The 27789-nt window shown below is 46.7% G+C and overlaps 1 protein-coding gene across 7 annotated transcripts in view; it reads left to right on the plus strand.

Annotated features, from left to right (window-relative positions):
- The window catches only part of FAM178B (family with sequence similarity 178 member B), a 175894-nt gene that overhangs the window by 64852 nt on the left and 83253 nt on the right, over positions 1–27789 (plus strand). For 5 of the 7 annotated variants that reach the window (XR_014551799.1, XM_083629332.1, XM_083629333.1 and 2 more), the window contains 4 exons: positions 5707–5839; positions 18516–18621; positions 24609–24785; positions 27021–27118. Coding sequence is in view for 6 of the 7 variants with exons in the window: in XM_083629332.1 (XP_083485458.1) it covers positions 5707–5839; positions 18516–18621; positions 24609–24785; positions 27021–27118 (514 nt within the window). In the remaining variant the exon portion in view is untranslated. The remainder of the gene's footprint in view (positions 1–5706; positions 5840–18515; positions 18622–24608; positions 24786–27020; positions 27119–27789) is intronic. The other 2 variants (XM_083629331.1, XM_083629329.1) reach the window with 1 other exon arrangement.

Genomic DNA, 27789 nt, shown 5'->3' on the forward strand with positions numbered 1-27789 from the left:
GTGCAAGAGCCTTGCACCGGGCCACCCGTGACAGGCAGCCTGCCAGCTGTCACAGAGCCTGGATGCAAGTCTCCGAAGCCACTGCAGAGCACACTCCCCTTCCCACTGATGCCGCCAGGCCAGTGGCGCACACACGTTCTGACATGCGTGAGCCAGGAGAGTAAGTGAGTCAGGCAGACAGAGGAAAGGGAACAACTAGTGTGAATCAGCAGGAGGGAGGCCGTGGAGCAAGGAACATGAATGGGTTTGGAAGAGGACTGGGCAAGGTCAGAGGCTGAATGCTGAGTGGGGGAAGAGAAGGGGAGGGCAGGGGGAGGGTCAGACGGATGAGACAACAAAAAGCAGAAGCCACTTCCTTCTTCAGCATGTGCAGACCAGACGACACCCAGGTGGTGGGGCTGAATGATGAGGTCCTAAGAAGGAAGGAGGACAGAGGCTCTGTGGCGACTGCTTTTGCTCCACTGGTGCGAATTTTGAAATAAGTGAGTGCAAACATATGGTACCTGTTGCCCACGGGTTATAACCACGGGTTATCTAGCCTCTCAAGTGCTCTTTGTGTTGCTTGTGGATTTTTAGGAAATCCCTAAGAACAGGAAATACAAGTGGATCACACACCTCCATCCACCTCTCTGTCTTATTTCAGAACCAAAGTTTCCCATCTCCTCTGCCTAGGATATGCCCATGCATCAGGAGGAAAGATGCTTTAGCAGAGTTTGAAGACATTTTCCCATCAGGCAAAAATGCTCAGGGGTATTTTTGGCTGGGTAGAGAAGCAAACTTAGGGTCCCTTGCGCCTTTGGCAAGGAGCTGTATTGGCATCCTCTTCCACCCCCCATCACTTTATCACAATAGCCACATTAGAAATTACATTTTACGTAGCCCAAGTTCTCAAAGCATCCGGAGTGATGGTGAGGGGAGGAGGAAGGTGAAAAGTGGAGCAAGACCGACATGAAACTTATCCGGCATTTGATCTCACCACGACAGCAGTAGCTCATTGCCAAACACATATACACCATACACTTCATAATCCGAGAGGTGATTTTTGTGCCCCTTCCCTGCCTGGGCCTGCCCCCCCCAGTGGGGACTGGTTTCACCAACTCCTAGGTGCGCCTTTGGCTGGGTAGTTTTGCAAGGGCCAAACAGAGAAACCTAGAGGGCTGCATTTGGCCTTGTGCCCGAGCTCCCCCCCCCCCCCGCACTACACAAATAGTTTTTTTTGGGGGGGGTCTTCTCTTTGGAGTGTGTGTGTGTTTCTGCTCTGTGCATGCCTCCTTCCATGCCCTTTAAAAGAAGGGCTCTCCCCCTGCAGTGAGGCCCTTTCAGTTCCATGGGAATGGGGATTCAGGTAGGTAGCCGTGCTGGTCTGACGCAGTCAAAATAAATTAAAAAATTTAAAAATTGTCCAGTAGCATCTTAGAGGCCACAATCCACCAATGCATTCTCTTGGAGAAGCCCTGCAGAGAAGCACATGGCTGTGCTCAGGAGCTTTCCCACGTCAGTTTTGAGACGGAAGGAGCTGTCTCAGATGCCGTCAGCTTCCGCCTCCTGCTCAGCTCCTCAGGGAGGTTGCCCTCTCCACTGAAGAGCATGTGGGCAGGCGTCAAGTGCTTGGACTCACCCAGCAGATGTGAAAGTAGCCAAGAGATCCGGGGATATAATGGCTTTATCAGAGGGAGAAGGAACTTTCTTCGCTTCCTGCATCCGTTCTCAGGTTCCATGAAAGCAGCTTTTTCTCATTGTAGCATAAGCTACGGGGGAGTGGGCATGTTTACCAGACTTGACTGTTCTGGCTTTCATAAGCTTCACCGTGGGGCTATCACTCTTGCACAGAGTGGAGAACACCAGCAATAAACATTCAGGAACTAATAGCTTAGCACAGCTGGGGAAGTTATTAGAGACAGTCGGCTCCGGCTCAGAACCACCCATGTGGGTAGCAGTGCAGGCTTCCGTGAGAATGCAAAGACCGCAGGCAAATTGGAGATGTGTTTTAGTGGTTGTTAAGATTTCGGACAAATATTGTTGCAGATGAGCCTATATTAGGGCTCATCCACACTCCCATTCATCTTGTGCTTTTTAGGCATGGGTCCGAGAGGTTTTTCGTTTGCTCTGTTGCTTTCCTCAGAAACATCCGCTGTTTACTGCTAAACTGTAAAAAAAAGGTGAATTGGGTTTTCTGCAGATTGATGTTTGTTCTGATTCAGTGGTAAACAGTGGGTTTTCCCAGGGAGAGCAAACGAAAAGCCGCTTGGACTTGTGCCCCCAAAGCACAAGACAAGCGTAAGTGAACACAGGACAAGTGGGAGTGTGGATTATTATTAGTAGCAGTAGCAGTAGTGCCCCAGCCACTCTGGGCAGCTTCCAACACATATAAAAACATAATAGAACTTTAAACATTAAAAAAAAACTTCCCTTGCCTTCAGATGGCTTCTAAAGCCATGAGGCTCCTGCTTCTCTGGGTAGTTCACAACATAAAATTACAAGATGTGTCCAAGTGCAAGCCAAGACATTGATACAACAAGTGACACACTCCCTGCATCTTCCTTTGGAAGAGCGAGTCATGCCTAGCTCTTAGCGCAGCAAGCAGCTGGAGTCGCAGGACTGGGCAAACAGATATGGGCAATCCTTTGAGTGGGTTGGGTCTGCAAGATTTATTTGTGCCAGGGTTGGCGTCTCCATATCCTTGGAGACAGAGGTGGTGTCAGTGCTCATGCTCAGGGGCACCCTTTGGTCTTTCAGATTTCCACGGCACAGTGTGTGGGCCCAAAATTTGGCACGCCCATGCCTCTTGCCTTCCATTGTGCATGTGCACTACGTCATGGATGCAGCGCGCAGAAGCACCTCCCTCAGCTTGGCACCCAGTGGGGGGGGGGGGACCAGTCATGCTGCCCTAAATCTGCCTCTGCTATCCTGATGCCTCCCCAGCATCTGATTTACTTTCAGCCTCCTCCCCAGAAGGAGGAGGCCACTCATTGACAGAAGGCGGAGCTGGGGGCCACTCCACACCAAAAGGTATCTGCTAGGGTATCTGATGTCACCGGGTGGTCCATCTCCTGGATCCAGCTCTCCATTCCCTGGACTACTGGCCCCTTCCCCAGACCCAATATTGCTAGCCTTGCAGCACCAGCTTCCCAGCCAGCCGTCTGCCCAGGAGGCCCACATCTGGCTCCGTCCCTCGTTCATTTCTCCCACTCCTAGCGCTCTTGCGTGTGTGATGCTGCTCTGCCCCCACCCTCCATATCCCTTCCAGATGCACAGCAGTTTGTTGCTGCTCTTGCGCCCCACCCTGCCCCAGCCAAAGAATCTTCCCACCTCCAGCAACTAAATTGCTCAGGATATGGCCCAGCCAGGCGTCAGGTAATTGTGAGGTGAAGAGGGAAAAGGGAGGGAGGGAATTTGCCACCCGGCTCCTAAAAGCAGCAGTTTCCCTCCTCCCATCCTACATGGTAATTAGAGGATCTGTTAAGCTGGCGAAGAAACAAAGGGTGGGGTGGAGGGGGAGCCCACCAGCTGCAAATGGCTGCAACAAAGAAAGGCAGTGGTTTGTCTGATGGTAAAGATTTGTTTCCCTCAGGCAATTATGTGCTATGAGGGCTTGAGTCACCCTGAGCAGCCTGCGCGCTTATCTGCTTAGACACCGGAAGGGAAGGGGCCTCAGCGCTCTGGGATTTGGGTGGGGGGTCTTCTGGCCTCTCTAGCTGAGGTAGTTAAACCAAGTGGCGGGGGGGGGGGGGGCAGCAGAATGGCGACCACACTTGGCCTTGGGGTGGGGGCAAGGTCTGCTTTCACAAGGCCGTGGGTGAGCGACCGACAGCCTCTCTTGTTCCTTCATCCATCAGGCAGGCAGGCAGCAGTTCTGGTTTCTTTTGGGACAAAGGTAACAAATTCTTAGTCCGAGTGAGAGGAGCATATAAACTTGCTGTAATACATACAGGTTCTCTGGTCACTTGTGGTTGGTTGTAGCATAGTCCCCCTAACCTTGGCATCAGTGAGGTAGCATGGGGGGCTACGGCCCTAGGTGTGCCGAGGTGCCTCCATGACAGGCCCCTCATCGTAGCCAGAGCCACAGGGAGGGAAGCCGAACCCAGCCGGGTCTCTGAGGCCTGGCTCTGGTGCGAGAGAGAGCTGCGGAGACAGCTGCTTCTTGCAATGGCCCAACGCCCCACCAGTCACGGCTCCATTCCCGGGGCAGGCCTGACCTGGAGGAGGAGAGGCAGCAGCAGCAGCAGTGTTGCCGCCTCTCTCCTGCCCTGGCCTCCAGCACCTTGCAAAGCTGTGCAGGATGGCCTGAGTGTGCCCTTGAAGCAGTGGGGAGGGCTGGGCTGGTGCGGCTGCAGTGGGCTCCCTCTGCTTGCCTGCCCTGGGTGGCAGTAGCATATGCTCCGCCGCTGCTCGGCATGTCAAAAACATGCAAGACAATGTACCCACCAACAGGCCACTCAGAGCGTCTGTGGGATGCTCTCCCCAGAGAGTCTCACCTGGCACCTTCATTACATATTTCCAGGCGCCAGGCAATTACGTTTCTCTGTAACCAGGGCTTTGGCTGGGCATTCTGTGACCCTTTCAGTGTTTGTGGGCTATTGGTTTGCTTTTGTTTGTTCTTTTGTTATGTTGTGAACCACCTTGTGATCTTCAGATGAAGAGCATTGTACATATTTAATGAATTAACAAAAAAGAGGGGTAAACCAGAATTCTTCGAGGGGGAGAATGTGCTTTGAAGGTGCTTTAAAGGTACAGTGTGTGCACAGCCCAAATTTATTGTGGGAATAGTCCCCCACTGCCAGAAACCTAGGGGCTCTAAATCTGTGGATATCTAACCCAAAAAGCTACTACCCTCAATAGAGAGAAGTTATGAAAGTTAAACTAACATAGAGTTCATATAAGTTTGTATTGCGGATGTGCGCTTGCTTATAAGGTGCTGACTCCTGCAGCACTCCCCCCCCCATGAGGCAAGGAGAAGCAAGTGGCAAGGAACACCATCTCCTTCAAGCTTGCTGCTTGAAACTGCAGGAGGAGATGCTGCTTGTTCACATTCCAGACCAAAATGCTCCAGATCAGTGAAAGGTTCTGATATTTCTTTCTCACTGGAGAAGGGACAAGGATCTGTTCCTGTGTTCTGCAACTGGACACCTAATGAAATTGGATTCTGGGTGAATCTATGCCTTCATTTGCCCTGCTACTTTCCCCTGAGAAAACCCGCAGTTTAGCTCAGAATTGGAACAAACAGCAGGCAGATTTTTTATGGATTAACATTTGTTCTGATTTAGCGCCAGAGTGGGGTTTTTCAGCAGAAAACAATGGGGCAAAGAGGAAAAACCCGTGTCTAGAAAGCATGGGACAAGCAGAAAACTGCTTTCTAGGCACAGGGCAAGTGGAAGTGTAGATGAGCCCAGAGGTTCCTATTTAAAAGTGAGCCTACCTCATTTGCACTTTATGAAACAATACATGAACAGAAACACGGCCATCCTTCAGCGAAGTTCTCCAGCCACATAATGTATTCAAAAAATTATATACCGGGGTAAGGTGTGTATTAAAATACATATATTCGTGAAAATAAAATACAAAAATGTATTCTATTAGGGAAAATTGCTTAGCAAAAATGTGCATTTAGGCAAAGTGAATAGATGTCTATATTACAAGAAAAAATGAAGAAACAAGAAATTGAAAGAACCCCAAATAGATACACTCAAACTCTTTTTCTCTTATTAGCAGACAAGATCCCAGATCTTTGGTGCCCAATGCTGAAGGACATCACACAAGCCTTCTACAATTTGGGAGCCTGTACATCTGCCTTGTACCTTCCTGGGCTTCTTCAGCCAGAATTCAGACCTAAAGAAGTAAAGTGAGTTAAGTTTTATTTTTGTGGACCATGCTTGAACTCTTTTTGAACTTCTAAAGAAATTTGGGGAAGGGCCATTGTGGTAGAGCAACTGCCTTGCATGAGGAAGGTCCCAGATTCCTTAGCATCTGCAGGTTGGACTGGGAATGTCTTCCTCTCTGAAACTCTGGGGATTTGCTGCCAGTCGGTCGAGACAATACAGACTGCACTGCTAAGATGGATCACATTGTCTGACTTGGTATAAGGCTATTTCCTATATTCATGAAACTTCTTTTCAAGTCACTGGAGCAGCAGCAGCAGCAGCTCTCTTGTCCTTGGAACCAGTAGACACAGAGGACTGGGGCTGCACTGACGCGTCCCTTTTGACGCAGGACCGAGTGAATGGTCTGAGGTGGCTGATGTAAGCTGTAAGCTGGTCTGGGCCTGGCCAGGATCAGAGAAACTTCCTGTAAATCCTTGGGAGATATAAATGTAATATGTGAAAATAAGTAGAGAGGTGAGAAAGTAAGACCATCAGATGAGCAAATTGAACCTTCATCCCCATGCTGCTGGTTTGGATGCCTTCGAAACTTGTGGAGGTGATGAGCCCTGGATTTTTGTCTCTGTTTCTAAAGCAATAATGTACAGCTTTGCAGATTGTTTCCTGTGAGACATTCTGACCATGAGACAAGGAATGCTGCAGCAACAAGCATTTGGCCCCTGGGAAGAGGACCAATAGGTTCCTGCTTCAGGACATTTCTGTGCTGCTTGCTCAGCGCAGAAGCCTTGGGTGGATGATATAACAAGAAAGTTAAGCCAATTTTAACCTGTCTAATAGTAATGACTCCCAGTCAGAGGACCCTGGGAATTGTACATTCTGTTTGCTATCTTTGAAGAAAGGCAAAGCCTAGAAACAGATGGCTGTTTTTCAGAGTTGGAAGTAATTTGAAACAGGGATCATTGCCTATAGTATGTGCTCATCTTGCTTTTGCTGCTGGTAAACAAGATGTGCTGGATTTTGTATTTTCTAACCTATAGAAACTGTTTAACCAGAGAGGGAAAGTGGGACAAAGAAATACATGTGTATATTATGGGGAGCAATGCCACTGCCAAATGACTTTCAGTTCTTCTTGACCATGGACTCACTCTTGGTCTCGTCCATTCAATCCGCCAGAGCCTGTCTTCACATGCAGGGAAAGTCCCTAACTCACCAAGGGTTTGGGACCCATCAGCTACCCTCGCCTGCTTTAGGGTTTATGGGGTGTTAGGGGAGGGTAGTACCTTTGCTGGGGGGAAACACTGTGCTCCTTCAGGGATAGTTTGTCCACCTTTGGTCCCCATCCTGCTCCCAGCTCTCACCTGTGGCTCCTAGAAGCTGTCAGCAGGCGACAGCGGCCACACCCCGGGAAACAGCTTTGACTGGCCGGCTAAACCAGACAGTAGTGTAACGTTTTATGTGATGTTGTCCTTCGTGAGGTATTCTTGCCCAGTACCACATCTAGACCAGCCTTTCTCAACTTGGTTCGCTCTAGATGTTTTGGACTACATTGCCTATCAGCACCAGTCCAGTGAGCATGAAAAAGGCCTTTCTTTATACAAGCAGATTGGTGTGTGTTGTTGTGGATGGGTTTGGCATTGGGCAAAGCAATGCTGAGTTTGCCTCACTAAACACCCAGCTTGTTGTTTCATATCCACACACCCCTAGAGCAATGGAGAGCAGCCCAAAGCAGGTTGGCAGTGGAGCAGCAAAGGCAAGTTGGGATGATTCTGGTGTATGGAGAAGAAATAGCACAAGTACTTTACTGAACTGACTTTCACACTTGAGTTTTAAGCCTTCTCCCTGTTTTATCTGCACATCCATGAGGACTAGAAAAAGAAAGTGTTGGCTTTTTCCAGTCTGATGGATGTACTGGATTCTGCTCTGAGCCAGAACAGAAGTTGACATAATGACAGAACTTTGGGTCTGAAAACTAGGGATGGATAAACTTGAAAATTTTGGTTTCTATCACTTTCTCATTTTTCTAATTGTAAATTCAGTCCATCCCATTTTCACATCATTTTGCAAAAAATAAAAAAAATAAAAATCAAATGAAAATTTGTGCATATTTTTGTGTGCAACTCTCCTAATTATAGTGCATGCTATTTTTGCCAATATGTGCATTTTGTGCACACTTTCTCTTATATAAGGGGAGTTTTTGTACACATTTTTGGGTTGGAGAACTGCATTGCACAATTCAGAGTGAATTTAGGAGGACAGGTGTGTTTTGATTTGTGTAACACAATTCCTGTTATTCCCAACAATTGACCATTGTGATGTGAGTTCAAGTCCAAGAACTTGTCAGGGGCCCATGCTCCTCAGCTGCTATTGTCGTGGCGCCTTGTAGGTGTAGTTCTAGGACTCTCAGTCTCACCTCCGTGTTACTGGATGTTTCCAATGCGGCAGCAGCATGACTTCAACACCCCCGCTCATCCGTGAAGTGCTCCCCTGAGACCAGACTAGATAGTGAGCCCGCCGTATTGTCTCAGCCTCCATTGCCAAGGATGCAACAGCAACTGGGCTGAACAGACCCAGCCTCCTCCCAGGAGCGCTCTCTTTATTGCCCAGTCCCAGGCCTTGGGATGACCACCATGCCCACCCAGCTCAGAAGGCAGGTCAAGTGTTGGGACAACGCCGGCTTAGCTTATGCCTAGCTGTGTACCTTAGAACCCTGCTGTGACACCCTGAGCCCAGCATTGACTCAGTACGGCTGTTAGTGCCTGAGAGCTGAAATTAAGAACTGAGAGGGACTGAGAAGGCTCCATGTGTGGGACGCCCAGAGCTGCAATAAGGAGATGGCTGGAGGCCAGGAGCAGCATCGGCAGGGCTGGGGGGGGGTGTCTTTCCCAGCATCTGCTGCCACCTGGTCCCAGCTGGCACCTCTCAATCCTTCACTTTTATGAGCCACCAGTTCCTGAACATAGTTTGAACCAGAGCAGGTTATAAATCCTGGTGGTGAGCCGCAGGGAGAGGATCCTGGTATAAATCTTCCTCTTTTAACTCACCTCTTCCAGTTTCCAAAGTCTGGCAGGGGGAAGGAAACAAAAGCAGTTATCCATCTAAATAACACCCCCTCCCTCTATTCTGTTTGCCCACATCAGGCCTGTAATTAACAGGCCGGGAAGCAAAGAAGCAAGTAAATGATGGGAGTCTGGAAAGAGAAGATAGCCAGGTTCATAAAGGCAGCCACAAAGCCAGGGTGGGGAGGAGAAACAGAGGGCTTGCGGGTGCTGGAAAGCTGTGCTGAGCAACCACGTTGCAAGGTGGGCCAGATGTTTCTGACCGGGTCACATGCAACCACGCTAGGAGGGAAGTTTGCTGCCCAGGTTGAGTGCAGTCCCAGCTGTAGCCCAGGGCCCTTCCCAGGAGAGGGTGCGCTTGGTGGCTCACGAGTCGATGAGCTTGGTCCCCTTTCTAGAAGGCTGGAGGGAGGCAAATAGCCCTTTTGCCAAGAGAGGGACCTTCCAGGCGGCATCCTGATTTGCTTGGACCTTGATTACATCGTGGTTAGATGACAGCAGATAGCTACTTATTTATTTTAATGTTTATAATCTACACTTTCATTTCTAAGTATCACAAGGTGCGTTACCAACTAAAAGCACAGTATTGAAGTAAAACAAGTTAGAAATGTCAAGCACATCAGTAAAAGCTGGTGGAGCTTTTGTTCTTTACAGGCCGGTTACATGAGGTGTCTTCAACCTTTTCAGACCCAGGACCCACTTATTTATTTATTTATTTATTTATTTATTTATTTATTTGGTTTTATAAACAAGAATAACGTTATACAAATAAGTATACCAAGTTTTCTCATGTCATTTGTATATCACAAAAATAGCATATTACCGTGGAAAAATATTTACAACATATGTTTCATTATTAGTGGTCAATGTATAGGTTCTTGGTTCATGAATTGCTTTAAACAATTAGGGAGAAAAAAGGGGGGAAGGGGGGAGGGGAATGGTGAGTGGGGTGGGGTCAGGTGGTTATGCTTCTGTTCTTCTACTTAGTGGGGGGGGGGTTGTGTCAGCGTCACTTGTATGGGTTCTCTTACTATTCATTTGCTGTGTTTCCTTGGTGGTGAGAAAGGTTGCGGGTTTCCTTGGTGGTGAGAAAGGTTGAGGGGGACTTAGGGTGTGGTTGGTTGTCTTTGGTTGGCTGTAGTGAGAATTGTTTTTATGTGTGAGCGGAGTGTGAGTATGTATTTTTGAATCAGTTTAGCCAGACTGATTCGTATGCTGTCGGCGGATGCTTGTCATTGTCTTGTTGGGCTGTGTACGTGATAAAGGGGAACCATACCAGGGTGAAGGCGTCGTCTTCTATTTGTCCCTGGGTCAATTTCAGTTTGTTGGCTAGTTTTTCTAATAAGGCCGTTTCCCATACTGGTACCATTGGTCCATGCTTACTCCTGACAGGTCTCTCCAGTGTCTGGCTATGATGTTTCTGGCTGCTGAGAGTAGGTGGGTTATGAGCTCTTTATGGAGTGGGTTCTTTTCTTTTCACTGATAAGTGACTTCTTTTTGCTGTTATGGATTTAAAGAAGGGTTTAGACCGCATCCTGTTCCACTGGGTGGGGTAATCTAATAGCCTATGTTGTCCTCCCATTGCTTTTTGATTACGTCTTAGTGGGGTTTTGGAGCAGTATTTTGTATATTGTGGATATCATCCCTTTGCCATGTCTCTTTGTTGTTAGGAGGAGGTTTTTGAAGGTTGTCAAGAGCCTAGTTGCTGCTGACTTTACTACTGAGTTATTTAAAGAGGGCATGTAATTTGGTAGAGTGTTAGCCAGGGGCATGCCCTAGTTTGTCTTGTATTTCTTGTGTTGATATGGGTTTGTTGTTTTTGTAGAAGTCTGCTAGGCGGTACTGTATAAGCCTTTGGCTTGGCAGGTTTATATCTGGAGGTTTTGTGCTGCGTGGTGGAATAGTGGGTCCCAGGACCCACTTTTAATCCAAACATGCATTGGAGAACCCATTTCCTAATCTTTCTTACTCACTAGTCAGTACTGACCCACCAGCGGAAGACCAATGAGTTATATAACATAATTCATCCTGATTTGCTTGCAGGGTATATTTCCACAGCTTCCTCATCAATGCTAAACTTTTCAATGCATTTCTCTGTCACTTCAAAAGGTTAAAACTTTTTTAAAAAGTGAATTTGTTGTTTAAGGATCCTTTAATCACCTTTACACATAACAGCTGTCTCCTATTTGCCACATTCTTCTTATAGTGTCTTATGTGAGATCAGTTGGACTTTTCACACCCCAGGGTTGCCCCCTGGCACAGAAACAGAAATTCAGGAAATAGCACCCAAGGAATAGGGCCACAGGATTGGACTGAGACATTTTGGCACTTGAGATTTTTTAAAAATCCAAGTTTTGTGCGAGTCCCACCGAGAGGCCCTTGCTTAGCTCCACTTCATTTCCTGGGGCTTGTTTAGGAGGACCTTGCGGGGCATTGCAGCCTGGGAGGGACGAATCTGTCAATTTCTCTCCGTTGCTCCTTTTTACAGTTTGTGATCCATATTTCTTCATCAGTTTCTGATTTGCCATTTTTAAAAAGTCCTAATGAATATTCATCAGCATTTTAGAACAAATTTATCCTAATGTGCATATTTTTGTGTGCAGTTTTGACTAATCCATACATTTTTGCAAAGCATTGTTCTATGTTATTTTCACTCATATATTTTTTTTATTTTATTTATTTCATAAAATTTATGTAACACTTGCTTTTAGAAAAAAACACCCTCAGAAAGCTGTTTACAAAAAGAATCAATAAAATTATCAATAAAAAACAGTTAAGACAGCTGCTTAAAACGTTCAAAATAATTAAAAACAAAATAACCTAAAAACAGATGAAAACACATGTCAACATTAGGTAGACCTGCCTAAAGAAAAATGTTTTGAGCAGGTGGCAAATGGAGCCTGCCTGGCGTCACTAGGCAGGGAGTTCCAGAGTGTGGGAGCTGTCACACTCAAAGACTGTATTCTTACAAATGCAGAATGAGTTTTAGGACTGTGTTTGTGCCAGCTCCGCAGATCAACGAGGGCAAGTGGATATATACTGCGGTAAAGTCGTCTTGCAGGTGAACTGGTCCCAAACTGTGAAGGGCACACTTGCCCCTTGCACACACGTTTTTGCAGCATCACAGCATTGGGAGAAATGCAAATGTCAAAGGACAGCTGTGTTTCAGTCAGTGTTAGAAACTGAGATATGAAAGCTAGGAGCTAAAAGGCACCTTAAATCAATGTTATGGACGCAACAACAGAATGTCTAGGCACGATACAACAAGAATACAAAACTGGAAGTGAATGAACTGCAGCTAAAATATTATGTTCATTTTCACATGGTCTAGTCCTTACCCTGCCCACCCCCCTAATATTCTTCTCCAATCTTCAGAGAGTAGCTGGAAGTGGGCAGGCAGAAAAAGGTCCTCCTTTCCTTCCACTCTGCAGTTTTAATCTGAAATCTTAGGCGCAGTACTGTACCCAGAGCTCAGAAACTACTTGCGCTAACGAAATTCCCTGTCACAAAATGTGCCTAGAACAATGGGAGTTTCAAAGACTGGTTTCAGTTCACATATTGTTTGGGAAAGTGCAAATTAGGTATTTTCACATCACAGTGGAATTCAAACTGTCCTGAATTTCTCTTCCCCCGCCCCTCAGTTCCTAATGGTGCCTCCAGGGAGTTCTGCTACTCTGACAAGCAGGCAAAATCCGTCATCTCAGGTGATGACTTCACCTTTGCCTAATGCTTGCCATGTGCCTCTGAAGCTTGACATCAGCCCAGACGCTGGTCCTTCCATCTCTGGGCAGTGGAGGAGTAGCAAGACATTTGGACAGGGCTGACTCTGCCATTAGTCTTGGGTGGCAGACGCTGGGAGGGCAGCCGTGGCAACCCCATGGCTGTGCTCTTTTTGTGTGTGAGAGAGACCAGAGCTATGTATGCTATGTGCCTGTTCTGCACTCTGATAACTAGCCAGGGGGGAGGGCCAAGCCACAAAACAATATAGGGTAATGATGGTGCCCTCAGATGTGATAGAGAACACTATTGCATTCAAATAGAATGAAATAAGATTCAACTGCCAGGCCAGCTGGCTTCTGTACATAGAACATCGGGGTCTCCATCTTGTCCTTCGCCTCAAGCGGCAACACTGACTTGCTCCAGCCCAGCTCTTAAAAGTGACTGAGAATCTGAGGCCACATTTTCCACTGTTCAGTAGGAAGAATTTCTGTTCTCGGCAAGCTGTTTTCCCCATCATCCTTTTCCCTCTGATTGCTTTTGTGTGTGAGTCCTTGATAACCTATTGAGTGCATAATTCCCCCCTTTGAACGAGACGTCTTGTGACCCTTTCCAAACCCTTGACCTTGGGCCCAGGGGTAGCCTCTCTGCTCCATTCTCTCAAACTGGCGGAGATTAAAGCCTCTGCGCAGAGCCAGGTGTAACTTCCACTGCCTGGCAGTCAAGAGGCTTCCCACCCACGGGATTAACCGGCGGGTTTGCTTTGTTAAGGCTCTATTCTTGCCAGCGCCTGGGCAGGTTGCCAGGTCCCCTCCTGCTGTGTTTGGCCTTTGTGATTTGCTCTGCACCAATCCTCCTCCTCCTCCTCCTCCACCATCACCTGATCACTTTGCACCTGAGCAAGAGTGAATTGAGCTGTTTTTACATGGCAGCCAAGGGCTCATGCCATGTCTTATTCTCCCCTTTGCTCCTTTAGCTCTTGATAGCTCTGGGAGGGGAGAATCTAGCAGCTGTCACGGGGCCTTAGCTGAGCTTCTGGAGAACGGCAATCCCATGGCTGAATGAGCATAACACACAAGGCTCTGATTCCCTTCACACCTTTCCATTTATTTACATGAGCAGAGATAGCTGAGGTCCTTTCAAAGGCTGTAGCAACATAACATTTACCTCTGTGGGAATGTGTGTGTTTGTTTGCTTTTAAGCAATTTGAGCAGAGGATGCGTGGGGAACACGTTGCTCTGGAGTAGAAAATCCAACAGCCTAGGAAGCATTCATGGGGTTCGTCCATTTGTTGAATGGTTTATATTGCTGTTTTTGATATAGTTTTTTTGCTTGCATTTGGTTTCTATAGAAAGAAAAATGGGGAAATAAATATTAAACTGAAATGAAAAATCCTGTTTTGTTATCATGGGGGACGGGCAAAATACTGTGTTCTCTTAAAAGATTTGACTGCAGAGAGGCTGCAATCCTAACTACCTTTCCCTTTTTGTAAGTAGACATTGTTAGGATTAATAATAATAATAATAATAATAATAATAATAATAATAATACATTTTATTTATATCCCGCCCTCCTCGGCCAGAGCCAGGCTCAGAGTGGCTAACATCAGTAAAATTACAATAAAAACATAATAGAAAAAACCAATTTAAAATACAGGTTAAAATGCAATTTAAAATGCAGCCTCATTTTAAAAGTAGCCAATAGATCAAAACCTAAGGGGAGGGAAACATAAGGGTCAGACTGAGTCCAAACCAAAGGCCAAAGAACAGCTCTGTCTTGCAGGCCCTGCGGAAAGATGTCAAGTCCCGCAGGGTCCTAGTCTCTTGTGACAGAGTGTTCCACCAAGTTGGGGCCATTGCTGAAAAGGCCCTGGCCCTAGTCGAGACCAATCTAACCACCTTGCGACTTGGGACCTCCAAAGTGTTGTCATTTATGGCCTTAAGGTCCTCTGTGGGGCATACCAGGAGAGGCGGTCCCGTAGGTACGTGGGTCCTAGGCCATATAGGGCTTTAAAGGTCAAAACCAGCACCTTAAACCTGACCCTGTGCTCCACTGGGAAGCCAGCACAGTTGGTAAAGCACTGGATGAATGTGATCCCGCAGCAAGGACCCCGTAAGGAGCCTTGCCATGGGTTCTGCACCCGCTGGAGTTTCTGGGTCAGCTTCAAGGGCAGCCCCACGTAGAGCGAGTTACAATAATCAAGCCTGGAGGTGACCGTTGTATGGATCACTGTGGCCAGGGCGAGAAAGGTAAGGGACCAACTGCTTAATACGGCGGAGATGAAAAAATGCCACCTTTGTTGTGGCTGCAACCTGCGCCTCCATGGAAAGGGTGGCGTCAAAGGTTACACCCAGGCTCTTGACAAAAGGCGCTGGCACTAATTGAGCCCCCGCAAGAGATGGGAGTTGGACCCCCAACCCCATGTCATCCCAACCCAGTCAGAGGACCTATTCTTCAAAGGGTTTAACTTCAACCGGCTCCCACCCAGCCATCCAGCCACAGCTTCCAAGCATCTGGTCAGTGTGTCCAGAGCCAAGTCAAGGCAGCCGTCCATCAACAGATAAAGCTTGGTGTCATCAGCATATTGATGACAACGCAGCCCAAAACTCGAAAAGTCTGGGCAAGGGAGCGCATAAAGATGTTAAAAAGCATCGGAGAAAGGATTGTGCCCCACGGGACTCCACACACCAAGGAGTGCTGCGACAACAACTCCTTCCCTAGCGCCACCCTCTGTCCCCGACCTGAGATAAAGGAGCACAGCCATTGTCGGACTGTGCCCTGAATCCCCATGTCGGCAAGGCGGTGGTCCAAAAGATCATGATTGACCATGTCGAAGGCTGCCGACAGATCTAAGAGAATCAGCAGTCCTGACCCGCCTCAATCCAGCTGTCTACGGAGATCATCTGTTAGGGCGACCAAAGCCATCTCAGTCCCATAACCAGGGTGAAAGCCGGACTGAAATGGATCCAGAGCCGATGTCTCATCCACAAACCTGCCAAGCTGTTTGGCAACTGCTCTCTCAGTTACCTTACCCAGGTACAGAAGATTCGAAACAGGGTGGTAATTGGATAGATCTAAAGGATCTAGAGATGTTTTCTTTAAGAGCAGATGCACCACTGCTTCCTTCAACTCCCCTGGGAAAGTCCCTGTGCCAAGGGACTGATTGATGATATCACCCAGGGAGACCCGCACCTCGTCTGGGCATGCTCTAATCAGCCAGGACAGGCACGGGTCAAGGGGGCAAGTGGTAGGCCTTCCAGCTCGGAGGAATCTGTCCTCATTGGCAGGGAGTATCCGGTCGAAATGGTCCAATACTGGACCCGAGGACAGTCAAGGGGCCTCCAGTTCTGTTACTGTATCCAAATTGGCAGGGAGGTCATGGCGGAGCAGCAAGACTTTCTCTGCAAAAAAGCTCGCAAATTATGCTGTTAGCCACTAAAAATCCCGTGTGGAGTTTCATAACCTGCAACTCGCAATCCATTCTCCCTTGTGTCAAGGGCTGGATGATGTCATGGATGCTGTGATGAAACAGAGACGTCTTCCCAGTTATGGTTGGCAGAGTAGCTAAATTGCAGCTAGGAAGCCAAATCTTGAAATTTTATTTCCTGAAATTAGAATAGAACAGTGTCCAAACACTTGTTAAACTATTCAAAAGCTATTACCTGTATAACATATAGCTAAAGAAGATATATGCAAAATATTTACATTCACATGCTTATCCAAGCATGGGCTTGATTTTTCTTAGTTGAAGATTACAGCTTCTTCCTTAAACATTCAAACAAGTGGTGTCTTTCTCTCTTTCCAGTCCTTGCTCTCAGCCTTCTGCACATGACCCGCCTTGGCCATGCAGCTCCTTCTGAGAGGTTTCCCCATTCTCCTACCTGCTTCTTTGGGAGAACATCAACTTCTGTGCATCAACTTCACATGCATTCATCCAGAAACATGAGCACTCCTCTCCTCTATTGCATTGAGAGGGAGAATTCTCTAACACGGTCTCTTCTTCCGTGTTCATGGAGATGCCACCATTACAGCCAAGTCACTCACCCACAAAACAAAATGGATAATGAGATACCTCCCATGTGACTAGAGTTAACCAATCACACAAGAGTTGCTGGGGAACATTCCAGAATTAGACGCACAGAGTATGCATAAGAAACACTGTGCAGCCCCAGTTATATTGTCACTGTGTGGATGTGGCTGGTGCAGACAGGAAAGTGGAGGGCCATTTTTATGTCAAATTTGCAAAATTCCCTGTTATTACATACCCTCCAACATTTCTCCGATGAAAATAGGGAAGTCCAATTCCATAATGATAATTTGGCTATGGCACAGGCAGACAGATTCTACCTTTCAGCCAAAGTTGAGTTTAGATTCGTATTGCCTACACATTTAAGCCTCGTGTGGAAATGCCTGTGCTTTGGAATAAAGAAAGAGTTAAAGATGGTGCTGCTGTGTGTCCCCCCCCCCCAAGGAAATTCAAGAACAGTGCTTGTTTTTATGAGATTTCTCATCAACAGGATGGTAAGAGTTAAAAATGTGGTATTAAGAAACGAGAGAACTTTCTTTCATCCTGATTAAATTATACAGTCTTCAATGTAGGTCAGACTTTTGAGCTAAAAGCCTTCTAATAATAAAAAGAGGCATTTTTTAAAATCACTTTCGGTTATGAAGAAGAGGAAGAAATAAATAAAAGAGAATAAAAGGCGGGTGGAATCAGAGCTGCCGTCTGATCCTGCATGTTCAGTTTCAGCCCAGAGCAATCTGAGATGGCTGAGAAATTGAGCCTTGAAATTGAAGGTTTCTAATGGGAACGAAGGGTGGGGGCTGAGAAGTGAGGTCCCCCCCCCAAGTTAGATTTGCTGAGCAGAAATCTGGAGCAGAGTGTGAAATCGCCTTTTGCTCCACGTTGCCATGATGAAAGTGTGTGTTGGAAGCCCTCCACTCCCTGGGTTAGGATGAAGTTATTTCTCAAAACAGCAGCTGGCAACATGCCAGACTCAAGTGGTTTCGTATGGGGAGGGGAGAGGGGGGGAGACTCTGAAAAAGCACAATTATTCCAGCTCTGTCCAGTTGAGTTTACTCAGTCCCAATGGAAAGAAAGAGTTGCAAGCAGTGCTTTTTTGTGACAGTCCTCACTGGTATGGAGAATAGTCACCTCTTTTTTTTCTTTTTTTCTTTTTTGCTGTCCAAGACCATTTTGTGTTGACACCTGCAGCACTTTTATCAAGTTATTGGTAGTGGCACCCAATTTGTTACCAAAAAAATGGGGTGTTGGGGGACGGGCAGTACCTCTGGTAGGGGACACATCATGCTCCTCTTGGGGTAGTTCTTCCACCTTTGGTCCACACCCTGCGCTCAGCAGTCACCTTATCACCTTTGGAAACTATTTTCAGATTGTTCCCATGGTTAATGGTTGCAAACTGTACTGGTGAATGATCATTTTTTTAGACTAGAAAAGATAAAGAATGATCTATGGTCACCAATGTCCCAAGTTTTCTGATCAAAGCATTCTCTGCATAGAGAATGGTAAACTGTGACTTATGGATTTTAATGATATAATTGATGTTTGCATCCAAAAGAGCTTGAAAGAAACTGCTCTGTATATAGTGTAATGTTATAATAATGTACCTATGATTCTCCTATGAATGTTCTGTGTTAATGTGTTCATTAATCTCATACTTTTGTAAACTTATTAAAGGTTATACATTTATAAACAATCTTTTTATCCATGCTAAAATTTAAACAATGTTCTGCTTTCATTGCGTGGATAAATAAGAGAGTGAGGTTTCATTTCTCGTGATCAGATGCTGTTCAGTTTGGCATTCCCAAGGTCTTCAGCCTCGGGACTCCAGGCCTGGTGCTAGAGCATCTAGGGTTGCCCTTGGTCTCCCCCTGCTGACCTCCTCCTTGTTCCTCTTGCCTCAAGGGTTTCTGAACACCTTCCTGGCTCCGCAGACACCGAGAGCGAGAGCCTTCCCGAGGGAGCGTCTTGGCAGCTCACCTTGACATCAGTGCTTGGAGATATATTTAAGGTAAGCGTCAAGCAAAACACCCGGTGCATCCAGACATAGCTACTCCCAGCTGTCGACCCAGCATGAAAACATGCCCACTGCATTTTGGGCACATGTCCCAATCTCTTCTTCCAGACTGAATTTAGGAGAAGCCTGTTTTTCCAGTCTGCAATGGAAACTGGATTTGTACAGGGTGGGTTGGCAGGCCCTGGTGCCAGCACTCTTCTCATAGCAGTTTTTCAGGGGTTAAAAAAGCTGTTTGGTTTTTTAAAAAAACAAACAAACCACCAAAGAAGAGTTTCATGCAGGGTACTCACAGAGGGGGGACGGGGGATTAAACAAACCGCTTGTCTGAATCATGGGGAGACAGGCGCAATGGAAGAGGTGGTTATGATTTGATTTGAAGGCTGTACATGTGAGGAGTGAAGGTAACACAACTCACTGGCAGCATCAAAACCTACACCTGCTCCTGTGTCTGTTCATATGCAACCACCATTTTCTGGCTGAGACACAGACAGTGAGGAAGGGGTTTAGATTATCTAAAGCAGGTTCTGGAAACTAACATTACACATGATCTGCTGGGATGCCCAGAATGTGATAGGTTCCAGAAAGCCTTTTTTGTCAAAGACAAGCCATGTGACTGCCCCAGATTCTGAATGAGGAGGCCCTATTTAATAGCAAAGACCCAAAGCCTAGGTGCCCTCAACATGTTTTGGAGTGCAACTCCTGTCAGCCCTGACCATTGGCTGGAGCTGATGGGCATTGTAGTCCAAAACATCTGGAGGGCACCAGGTTGGGGAAGACTGAGCTAGGCCTGGAAATAAGGTTTTGACTGGCATTTACTGTATTTCCACAATCTGGTTCTGATGTTAGCTAATCTGGTTTCATTCACCCTGTGTGTGGATTAGCTCCTCTTGCCTCCCTGCAACGGCCTGCTCCTCTGCCTGACATCCTCCTAATCCGCTGTTTGTCACACACCACAATCATCTCTGTGGCAGCTAATTGTGATGCCCCTACCCAGGGGATTAGGATTTTCAAGTGGTGATGGGGGAGAGCACTGCTGAAACCATCACAACCTGAAAGTGTCAGAGCTATTTGTTACACAGAAGCATTCCTGGTGTGACAGCGTGAGCCCAGAAATCTGATGCGCCAAGAAAAATGCTTGCAACAAGGACCAATTTTCCGTGCTTTGTCTGTCATACTGCTCAGAAACAGGGCTTGGTTAAAAACTTTTAAAAGTGAGCTGCTGAATCAAATGCAAGGGCTGTGAAGCAGGGTGACATTCCATGGATGCAATTTTTCTTGTTGCTATGAAACTGTGACAGCAGCGCAGTTACATTTGCAGAAAACTGCAACTGATGTGCTAGGTTTCTTTTGCAGGGGGGTGGATAACATTTTTCCAGGGACAAAGATGTGGTTTGATAGCTAGGGGGAACATAACACCTTGCAACAGAAGCACCGTCTTCAGGGAAAGGCACCACTCCTCTACACCATCAAAGGCTCTGGTTGCTGGAATTATGATAAATTATGCAAAACAAGCTGGTATGTGTGGGTTTTCCCAATCTGAATCATTTAGATTGGGAATTTGAGCATGCTTTTGAGTTTTAGGACTTGCTTGGCCGCAGAGCATCCATAAGGGGAAAGAATCACCATATTCTGTCTCCTGCAACAGACAAGCAGTCATGCCTGGGCACAAAGAGCCTGCCCCTTCCTGGGGGCTCTAAATGGAAAGCTGCACAGAAACCGCTCTTCCTTTAGTCTGGCCTTGTGGAGGTGAAAATGGGTGAATAACTGGCATGGCCAATGCTGACACTTAGCTAAGCCAGACAGCTGCTTGTTTGAAGATCCTATGGGACAAACCCTTAATCCACCCTTCCTGTGCCTGTTCTGGCTCTTGGGACTGAAGTAAGGAGGACGTCCTAAGGTTTATACTAGCAAAGGAGCAGCATGTTCTTTCAGTGGGGGGAGCATCTGTCTTCCCCAGGCAAGAGATGAAGACACAGAGCAGGTCTCTAGTTCAGGCTCCTCCATCGCCAGGTCATACAGTCCCCCAACTAAATAGCTCCTGGAGCTCCTCAGATTTACTGTTGAACACTTCAGATATGCTGGACAGGTATTGCTTTCTGCATCAGAGGGGAAACCAAGTCACAAAGCGGGTGTTAATCTGCTTGAGAATTGGCAGCAATGAAGTGCTAGAACAGGGGTCAGCAGACTTTTTCAGCAGGGGGCTGGTCCACTGTCCCTCAGACCTTGTGGGGGGCCGGTCTATATTTTGGAGGGGGGGAATGAACAAATTCCTATGCCCCACAAATAACCCAGAGATGCATTTTAAATAAAAGGACACATTCTACTCGTGTAAAAACACACTGATTCCCAGACCGTCTATGGGCCGGACTGAGAAGGCAATTGGGCTGGATCTGGCCCACGGGCCTTAGTTTACCTACCCCTGTACTAGAACCTGGATTGCCCCATGGTCCACCGCTTCCTTCTGTAACTACTTAGACCAACAACTTCATTCCCCGACTTGAATAATTCAGCAAGATACTGCTTGGGATTTCCATCCTTCCTTGGCCAGTTCCACTGCAGCCTTCAGCACAGAGAGGTAGGCTGCCTCTTGTTCTCCTTGCTCCTCCTCCGCAAGGGAGAGAACCACCAGTTCTTTCTCCTTGTATTATGCATCTGATTCTCTTCTCCTGCCAGAGGACACATTCAGACAGACGGCAGCTTAAGCTTTACTGCAATCGTCTGTGATCAACATTTCTCAATGCTTGTCATACATGTATGACATGCATGTCATGCATATTATCTGTCTCCAATGATACCAGCCAGCCTGAGTCATGTAGATGGTCTCAGTCTGTCAGGGAACTGCCATCGGAGCTAGAGGCGGAGGGAAGGCTCCCGAGGGATGCCGGAGAGGGTCCCAGTAGGGAGAGAGGCAGCCCATCTGCTGGGGAAGGAAATCAGCATAACACCAGTGGAGAAGGGGGGCAGATGGGGGAATTGGAGAGGAGGCTCCAAGACTCCTCGCCGGAGACCAGCGGAGAGAGTACGGGTACTCTGCTGCCCACACCCTCCCTGCGCAGAAGACTTCCGCACAGGGAGAGTAGGAGGAGACTTGGCGTCAAAGAACTTCTTTGCTGGAAGAAGTTCAAGAAACGCCCACTGACGGATTCTGCCAGCGACTGAGACAGCCACGAAGCTAGAGGCTGTCCAGACAGAAAGGGTTCAACAGGTAACCTAGCCAGGAGTGGCGGCAACTTATGCACGAGCAACCCCTAAAACCATTACACAGTCTTTGCAATCAGAGCAGGTAACTGGGGTTAGCAGAATGTTGAGTTCAGGCTGGAGGCAAGGCTGGTCTGGTCCAGGTCAGAGTCAAGGCAGAAATAGATCCAGGGGCATAAGGCCTGCTTCCAGGCAGGATAATTAACAGAAACTCCAAAATTTTGGATCCCCTCCAAACCCGTGCCAAAGTTTTGTAGTTGCTTTGCAGCATTTTTCAAGGAAAACCCCACGTTTTGCACCACCTCACAAATTGAGTAATTGAAACATCAAACATGAGGTCAGTGGTTAACACCCCAAAATCCAACATTGTCTGATTTACTCCAAACCGGTGCCAAAGTTTGGCAACAGTTTGGCAGCATTTTGCAGTGAAAACCCCCTGTTTTGCAGTGCCCCACACACTAATTGCTCCTCAAACCTAGGGTTAAAGCTATCGCCTCAAAACCCAATAAACAGCCTGTTTATTGAGCATTCATCCTGATTTCCTTGCACAAAGTTTCATGGAGGTTAGATAACACCTGCTATTTATTGAGCATTCTGATTTGTTTACAATGTTGTGTCAAGTTTTATCCTACACTTTCCAGTGCATTTTCCTGTTACTTTCCTTACAGCAAAAAGCCCTTATTTTTGGAGGGGGGGGCAGTTTTGCTGCTATTCCTGTGTTTGCAATTTGTTTTACCTGTTTTTAATACTGAAATTAAAATTGTGACCTGCCCTGAGACCTACTGGTGAAGGATGCAATATAAAATAATAAATAAACAAACAATAATAATATTAATAATACCACCATATAAAGGTGCAATTAACATTTTGTTGCACTGCCCACTACTGCCCATCCCCAGTAGCATTTGGCACCCCAAAAAGAATGGTTAAATATTCCTCAACAAACCATATCTGTTAATCTTAATGATTAGTGATCGTATCTGATGTCAGAACAACATAGTCATATATACAGAACAACAAGCAATATAGGCTGCCATTGTAAAACAAATAAGGCTGATATACAATGTATTTTCTGGACTTGTCCAAAAATAAAGAAATTCTGTTGGGCGATGATAAAAGAAATAGAAACAGTCACAGGGCACAGTGGTACCTCGGGTTAAGAACTTAATTCGTTCTGGAGGTCCATTCTTAACCTGAAATTGTTCTTAACCTGAAGCACGACTTTAGCTAATGGAGCCTTCAGCTGATTTCTGTTCTCATCCTGAAGCAAAGTTCTTAACCCGAGGTACTATTTCTGGGTTAGCGGAGTCTGTAACCTGAAGCGTATGTAACCCGAGGTACCACTGCATACACTTTTAGTAGATCCATTGGTTATCCTTTGTGGATATATTAAAGACCATGTTATAACGGATGATAAAAGACTGGTTTTTAGTTTATTATGCATATGCTCATATAACCATAAGTCATAATTGGGGGGAAATAAGGGCCCCTTTGTTGGATAATCAGTGTGGGACATTGTAAATATGATCAAATTAACTTACTTAGTCAAAGTCAGAGCAGGCAGGCAATCTTATTATTGTTTTATAGAAAAATGGAGTGCATTTATAATGTATTGGTGTAATAAAGTACAGGAAAAAGCAAATCCACACATTTTATTAGGTATATGATAATGCATTTCTGTATAATTATACAGAGACTTTATGTAGATCAAGAAAGCAATATGTACTATAAGTTTCCATTATTATACTTTTTTATTACTTCTCTTTTGTTCTCTCAAATTAATATTGTATATACGTGGTGGGGGGAGAAATTATATATAAAGAGAGAGAAAGAGATAATGCAGCCCTTAGGCTGGAAAAGGTTCCTTAGTCCTGGGTAGAAACTACAAGGAGACCAGCAAAGGAGCCCCTTAATAATCAGTCTGAAGCTGACTTCTACAGATAGGACTTCAGACTTATTCGCACTTATTTTCCTCTGCTCTTTCCAGGCATGGTCTGCACTTTTTAGCTCCGTATCTGAGCACTGTGTTTTATTGCTTCACAAAAACCTGCTCTTTAAAGCTCAATCAGAGCAAATGTCAATCCATGGAAAGCCCAACTTGACATTTGCTCGGATTCAGCTTTAAAAAGTGGGCTTTTGCAGGGAGAATTTGGGGCAAAAAAACCAACGCTTGGTAAAGCAAGGACCTGTGCCTGCAAAGAGTGGGACTAAAAGTAAGTGTGGACAAGCCCTGTGTCTGGCTTCCTTGGCATGTTCTGTGTTGCGTTCTCATGGCCCCCCTGAAAATGCACTGGGAGACTCTGCCCATCTCCAGGCTATTGCTCTAAAAACACAGTATTATCATCTGTATTGCTGCTAGACTTTTTCACCCATCTGGCACTTCTAATCTACAAAGTGCTTCTCTATCTTTGTTGTGTTAGGTGACTTGTTCTTTCCACATTATAGAGGGGAACTAATAGTGAGAGATAGTGACACAAATTCACATTAGAGGTGGTCCTCAGACATGGATCTTGCTGGGTCCCAAGCCAGTGCTCAGTGCTTCAGGCCACGCTGATCACTGTGCTGTGGCAGGTTGCAGTTAGAAGTAGGATTGATCTGGGAGCTTGGATGCCTGCCTGCCAGCTAGCCATGAATACATGCCAAATTAATCTGTATGCCTTATCCAACTGGTGTTGGAGAACCTCTGGGAAGCTCTTCTTAAGATATTCCTGGTGGGTCAGGCTTGGGGAAGACCCCTTGCCTCATTCTCACTGACACTGTTTGGGTTTCTCCTTTCCTTCTAGTTCCTGACATTGTGTGTGGCATCCCATCCACACTCCTACCCTGACCGCCAGCGCTTGGCCCTCCTCGTGTTGCTCTGCCGGCTTGGCCTGGACAAGAACCTGCGGAAGCATCCCCAGACAGGGCTTCAGCAACTGCTGCTGGTGCTGTTTGAAGGCATCCAGGACTGGTCAGAAAAGGTAGTGACCTCTCCAGTTAGTACACCTGTGAACAGAGTTGCCTCCCCTTTTTTGCTGACTCTGCTTGTGTGTCTTTGACATTTCCATGTCAGACTTTCCCATGTCCAGAAAAGCTTCACCTGCTGAATTTCTGTCTGCCAGGCTGCTGTCAAAGACAAAGGAGCGGTAAAAGAGTTGCCAGTCTTTCCTGTCAGGGCAGGATGGGATTGGCAGATTTCAGTCACAATGCACAACTAAAATATCACTGGTTTAAGCTCATTACCAATTTTCCTGCCCAAGTGTGGGAAAGGAGACAGATTCTCTCTTGCACAGACTTCCTGTTGCTTTTTCTCAAATGGAATGAAAATTATAATCCAATTTAGTTAGCAGTCTTGTCCACACAGGATGTTTAATGACTGTTCGCAGGGGTGGCCTGTCCTGTTTGAAACGGGAATGTCATCTTCCTGCTCCCCTGCCCCCTCTTGCACTTCTGTCGCCTGAGGCATGTGCATCACCCTGCCCCTTGGGTGGGCCAGGTCTGCAAATCCAAAACTGCTTGTGTCTCAGTTTTATTGCAGCTTCCACACAACATCCTCATCCAACTGGCAGCTGGCCCTTACTCCCAGTTAATTCAAATCTTCCTGATCCACAGATAATCTATTAAGGGAAGAAAATCCAATATAAAAATCTCATGTCACCTCACCATGGATGCACTGAAACACATTGTGTGGGTGGTGGTTTCCCCCCGCCCCCAAGAGACACCACACATATGTAATGAATTTTTGCTGGGTGCTACACATTGCCGTTCTTTCTGTTTGCTGTTCAAGAAAACACAGCCCTAAGGAAAGGATGCCGCATGCCTGGTTCCACCAGTTGTGGCTGAAGGCACATTGGCAGTATATTAATACTATAGCCTTAGATGGAAGAATTTACTACTAAAAATTCTGCACCTTCAGAGTTTGAGTTTGCTGTTATTATTTTATTCTGTAAGTCTGCATTACTTGTTCTCTGTTACCTGTTCTTTTGGTGCCTACATGTTCTTGAATAATAATAACTTTGAGTATACAGAACAGGAGTGGAATGTTCGGTGGTTTCTTTTTCGTGATTTCTGCTGCTGTGCCCATTCACAATATCCACCCTCTTCCATTCTTCTAATCTTTGGCTTAAAATAATTCTACTTTTTGGGGATGGGGAAAACAAATGTGGGTCAAGCAATCTGAATAAGTGATACAATATAAGGAAGTGTATGCATATTTCCTCAAGATACATGATTTATTTGGGGCTTAGATTTTGGAAGATTGGTTTTCATGTTGGGGGTCTTCACATTGTCCTGGTTGTGGATAACAGCAGCAGCAGCAGCAAGAGCAGAGCTTTTCAGTGTGCAATACTGGAGAGTCCCTGCCCATAGGCACTGCTTCTTCCTACAATCCATGTGTACCTTCTTCTTGTCTTCAGAAACCTGCTGCAGCAATAGGGTTCCCCTCCATTGGAGCCCTGCTGATTCAGGCTTGTCCTCTGCCTCTTTCTGCACCACAGCCAGCAGCATCTTCCATTCAGCTGCTTAATTAATTGCAAGGCTTAATGAACCTCTGGCTCGAGCTTTGCTTTGGCAATTCCCTGCAGAGCCTGACAGAGCTGCTGGCATTTGTATGCTTCTGTCTGGAGCTGACATGCTTGGCTAGGCTGGGGTCGCAGCAGCCTGCTGGGTGGAGGCAGGCACTGTGCTGAGACTGCTCCAGATCAGATCTCCAACGCCCCCTTCCAGCTGCAGTCTGGCCCTGAATACCCTTAACGGGAAAGAGTCCCCAGGATTTCATACCAGCTGTTGGTTAGAGGGATGTAGCTGTGCAACAGGGAGAAACTCAGGCTAGTTTAATATCAGCTGAGAGCTAGTGAGCAAAGGACATAAGAGCTGCACCGAGCATCAGGTTGGCTCCATGTTGCTTGCTGTCACCATGCAGCTGAGCAGACATCAGGCTCCACAAGAACTTGTGGAGGGGTGAGGGGTGTGGCCTGAGGAAGGACATGTCTCAGAGAGAGTTCAGAGGGCCAGCTAGAGAGGCCTGAGGCCTGAGGTTCCCTGCCCTGGTTTATGGGAAGCTTGCAAGCACAGCCTGCATAGCCTGCAGATGTTCACTGGAGCTGTTCATCTTGAAACATCACCCACCCACTCCGTCTCCTCCTTCTCCCCATAAGTAACCATCTCAACCCACCTCCCCGGCAACTTCACAACTGACACATCCTTTTCTTTTGCAGCTGCCAGAATTGTGCAGGTCCCTCTGCCATGTCTCACAGCACCATCACAATTTGGTAGCTGTTGTGCGTTCCTTTCCTGACACCACAGCCAGAGGACGGTGAGTTTGCCCTTGTTCAGTAAGAACGGGAGGGAGGATGACTTGCTGAAGAGATCCTGGAAGAAGTGTGGCTAGATGTCTCTGGAGGCACTAATTATTGCAAGTGCCCGCCATACTCAGACCTGAATGTTTCCAGGGGATGCTTCATGCTAAATCAGAAACATGGCCATGCAGTGAAACATGCTGTTATCTGGGAAGTCCCCTTCTCTTTTTCTCTCTCTCCTAGTGCTTCCACTCTGCTCACAGCCTTTTCCCGATTAGAATGCCAGATCCTTCCTAGCCTCCCCTGTCCAAACAGAGTGCCTGCATGTTGAGAAATGTGTGCTTTGGAAAAAAAGAAGGGGGGGCAGGAGTGTCTATTTCAGACCACATTGTTTAGAATGAGAACATGGTGCAACTTAAAACTGATACCACGGGCATCACATTGTGATGCACTGAGGGAGTTGGTGGTGGGACTGATGATAACGTCATCTCTGACATTGACTGGCTTCACCAACCCAATGTCTATCATGTTGCCGGGCTGTGAGTGGAACAGGCAGAGGATCCTCTACTGTGGGGCAGTAGTAGTAAGAGTTTAGGAAAACAGGAGGAGGCACAGACTCCAATTTCAGCAAGCCTAAGGAAGCACAGAGGATTCGGAAAGGAAGGCTGGAAGGTGGGAGTACTCCAGA

This window comes from Podarcis filfolensis, assembly GCF_964270895.1.
Source record: "Podarcis filfolensis genome assembly, chromosome: 8".
In the NCBI taxonomy this organism is placed as follows: domain Eukaryota; kingdom Metazoa; phylum Chordata; class Lepidosauria; order Squamata; family Lacertidae; genus Podarcis; species Podarcis filfolensis.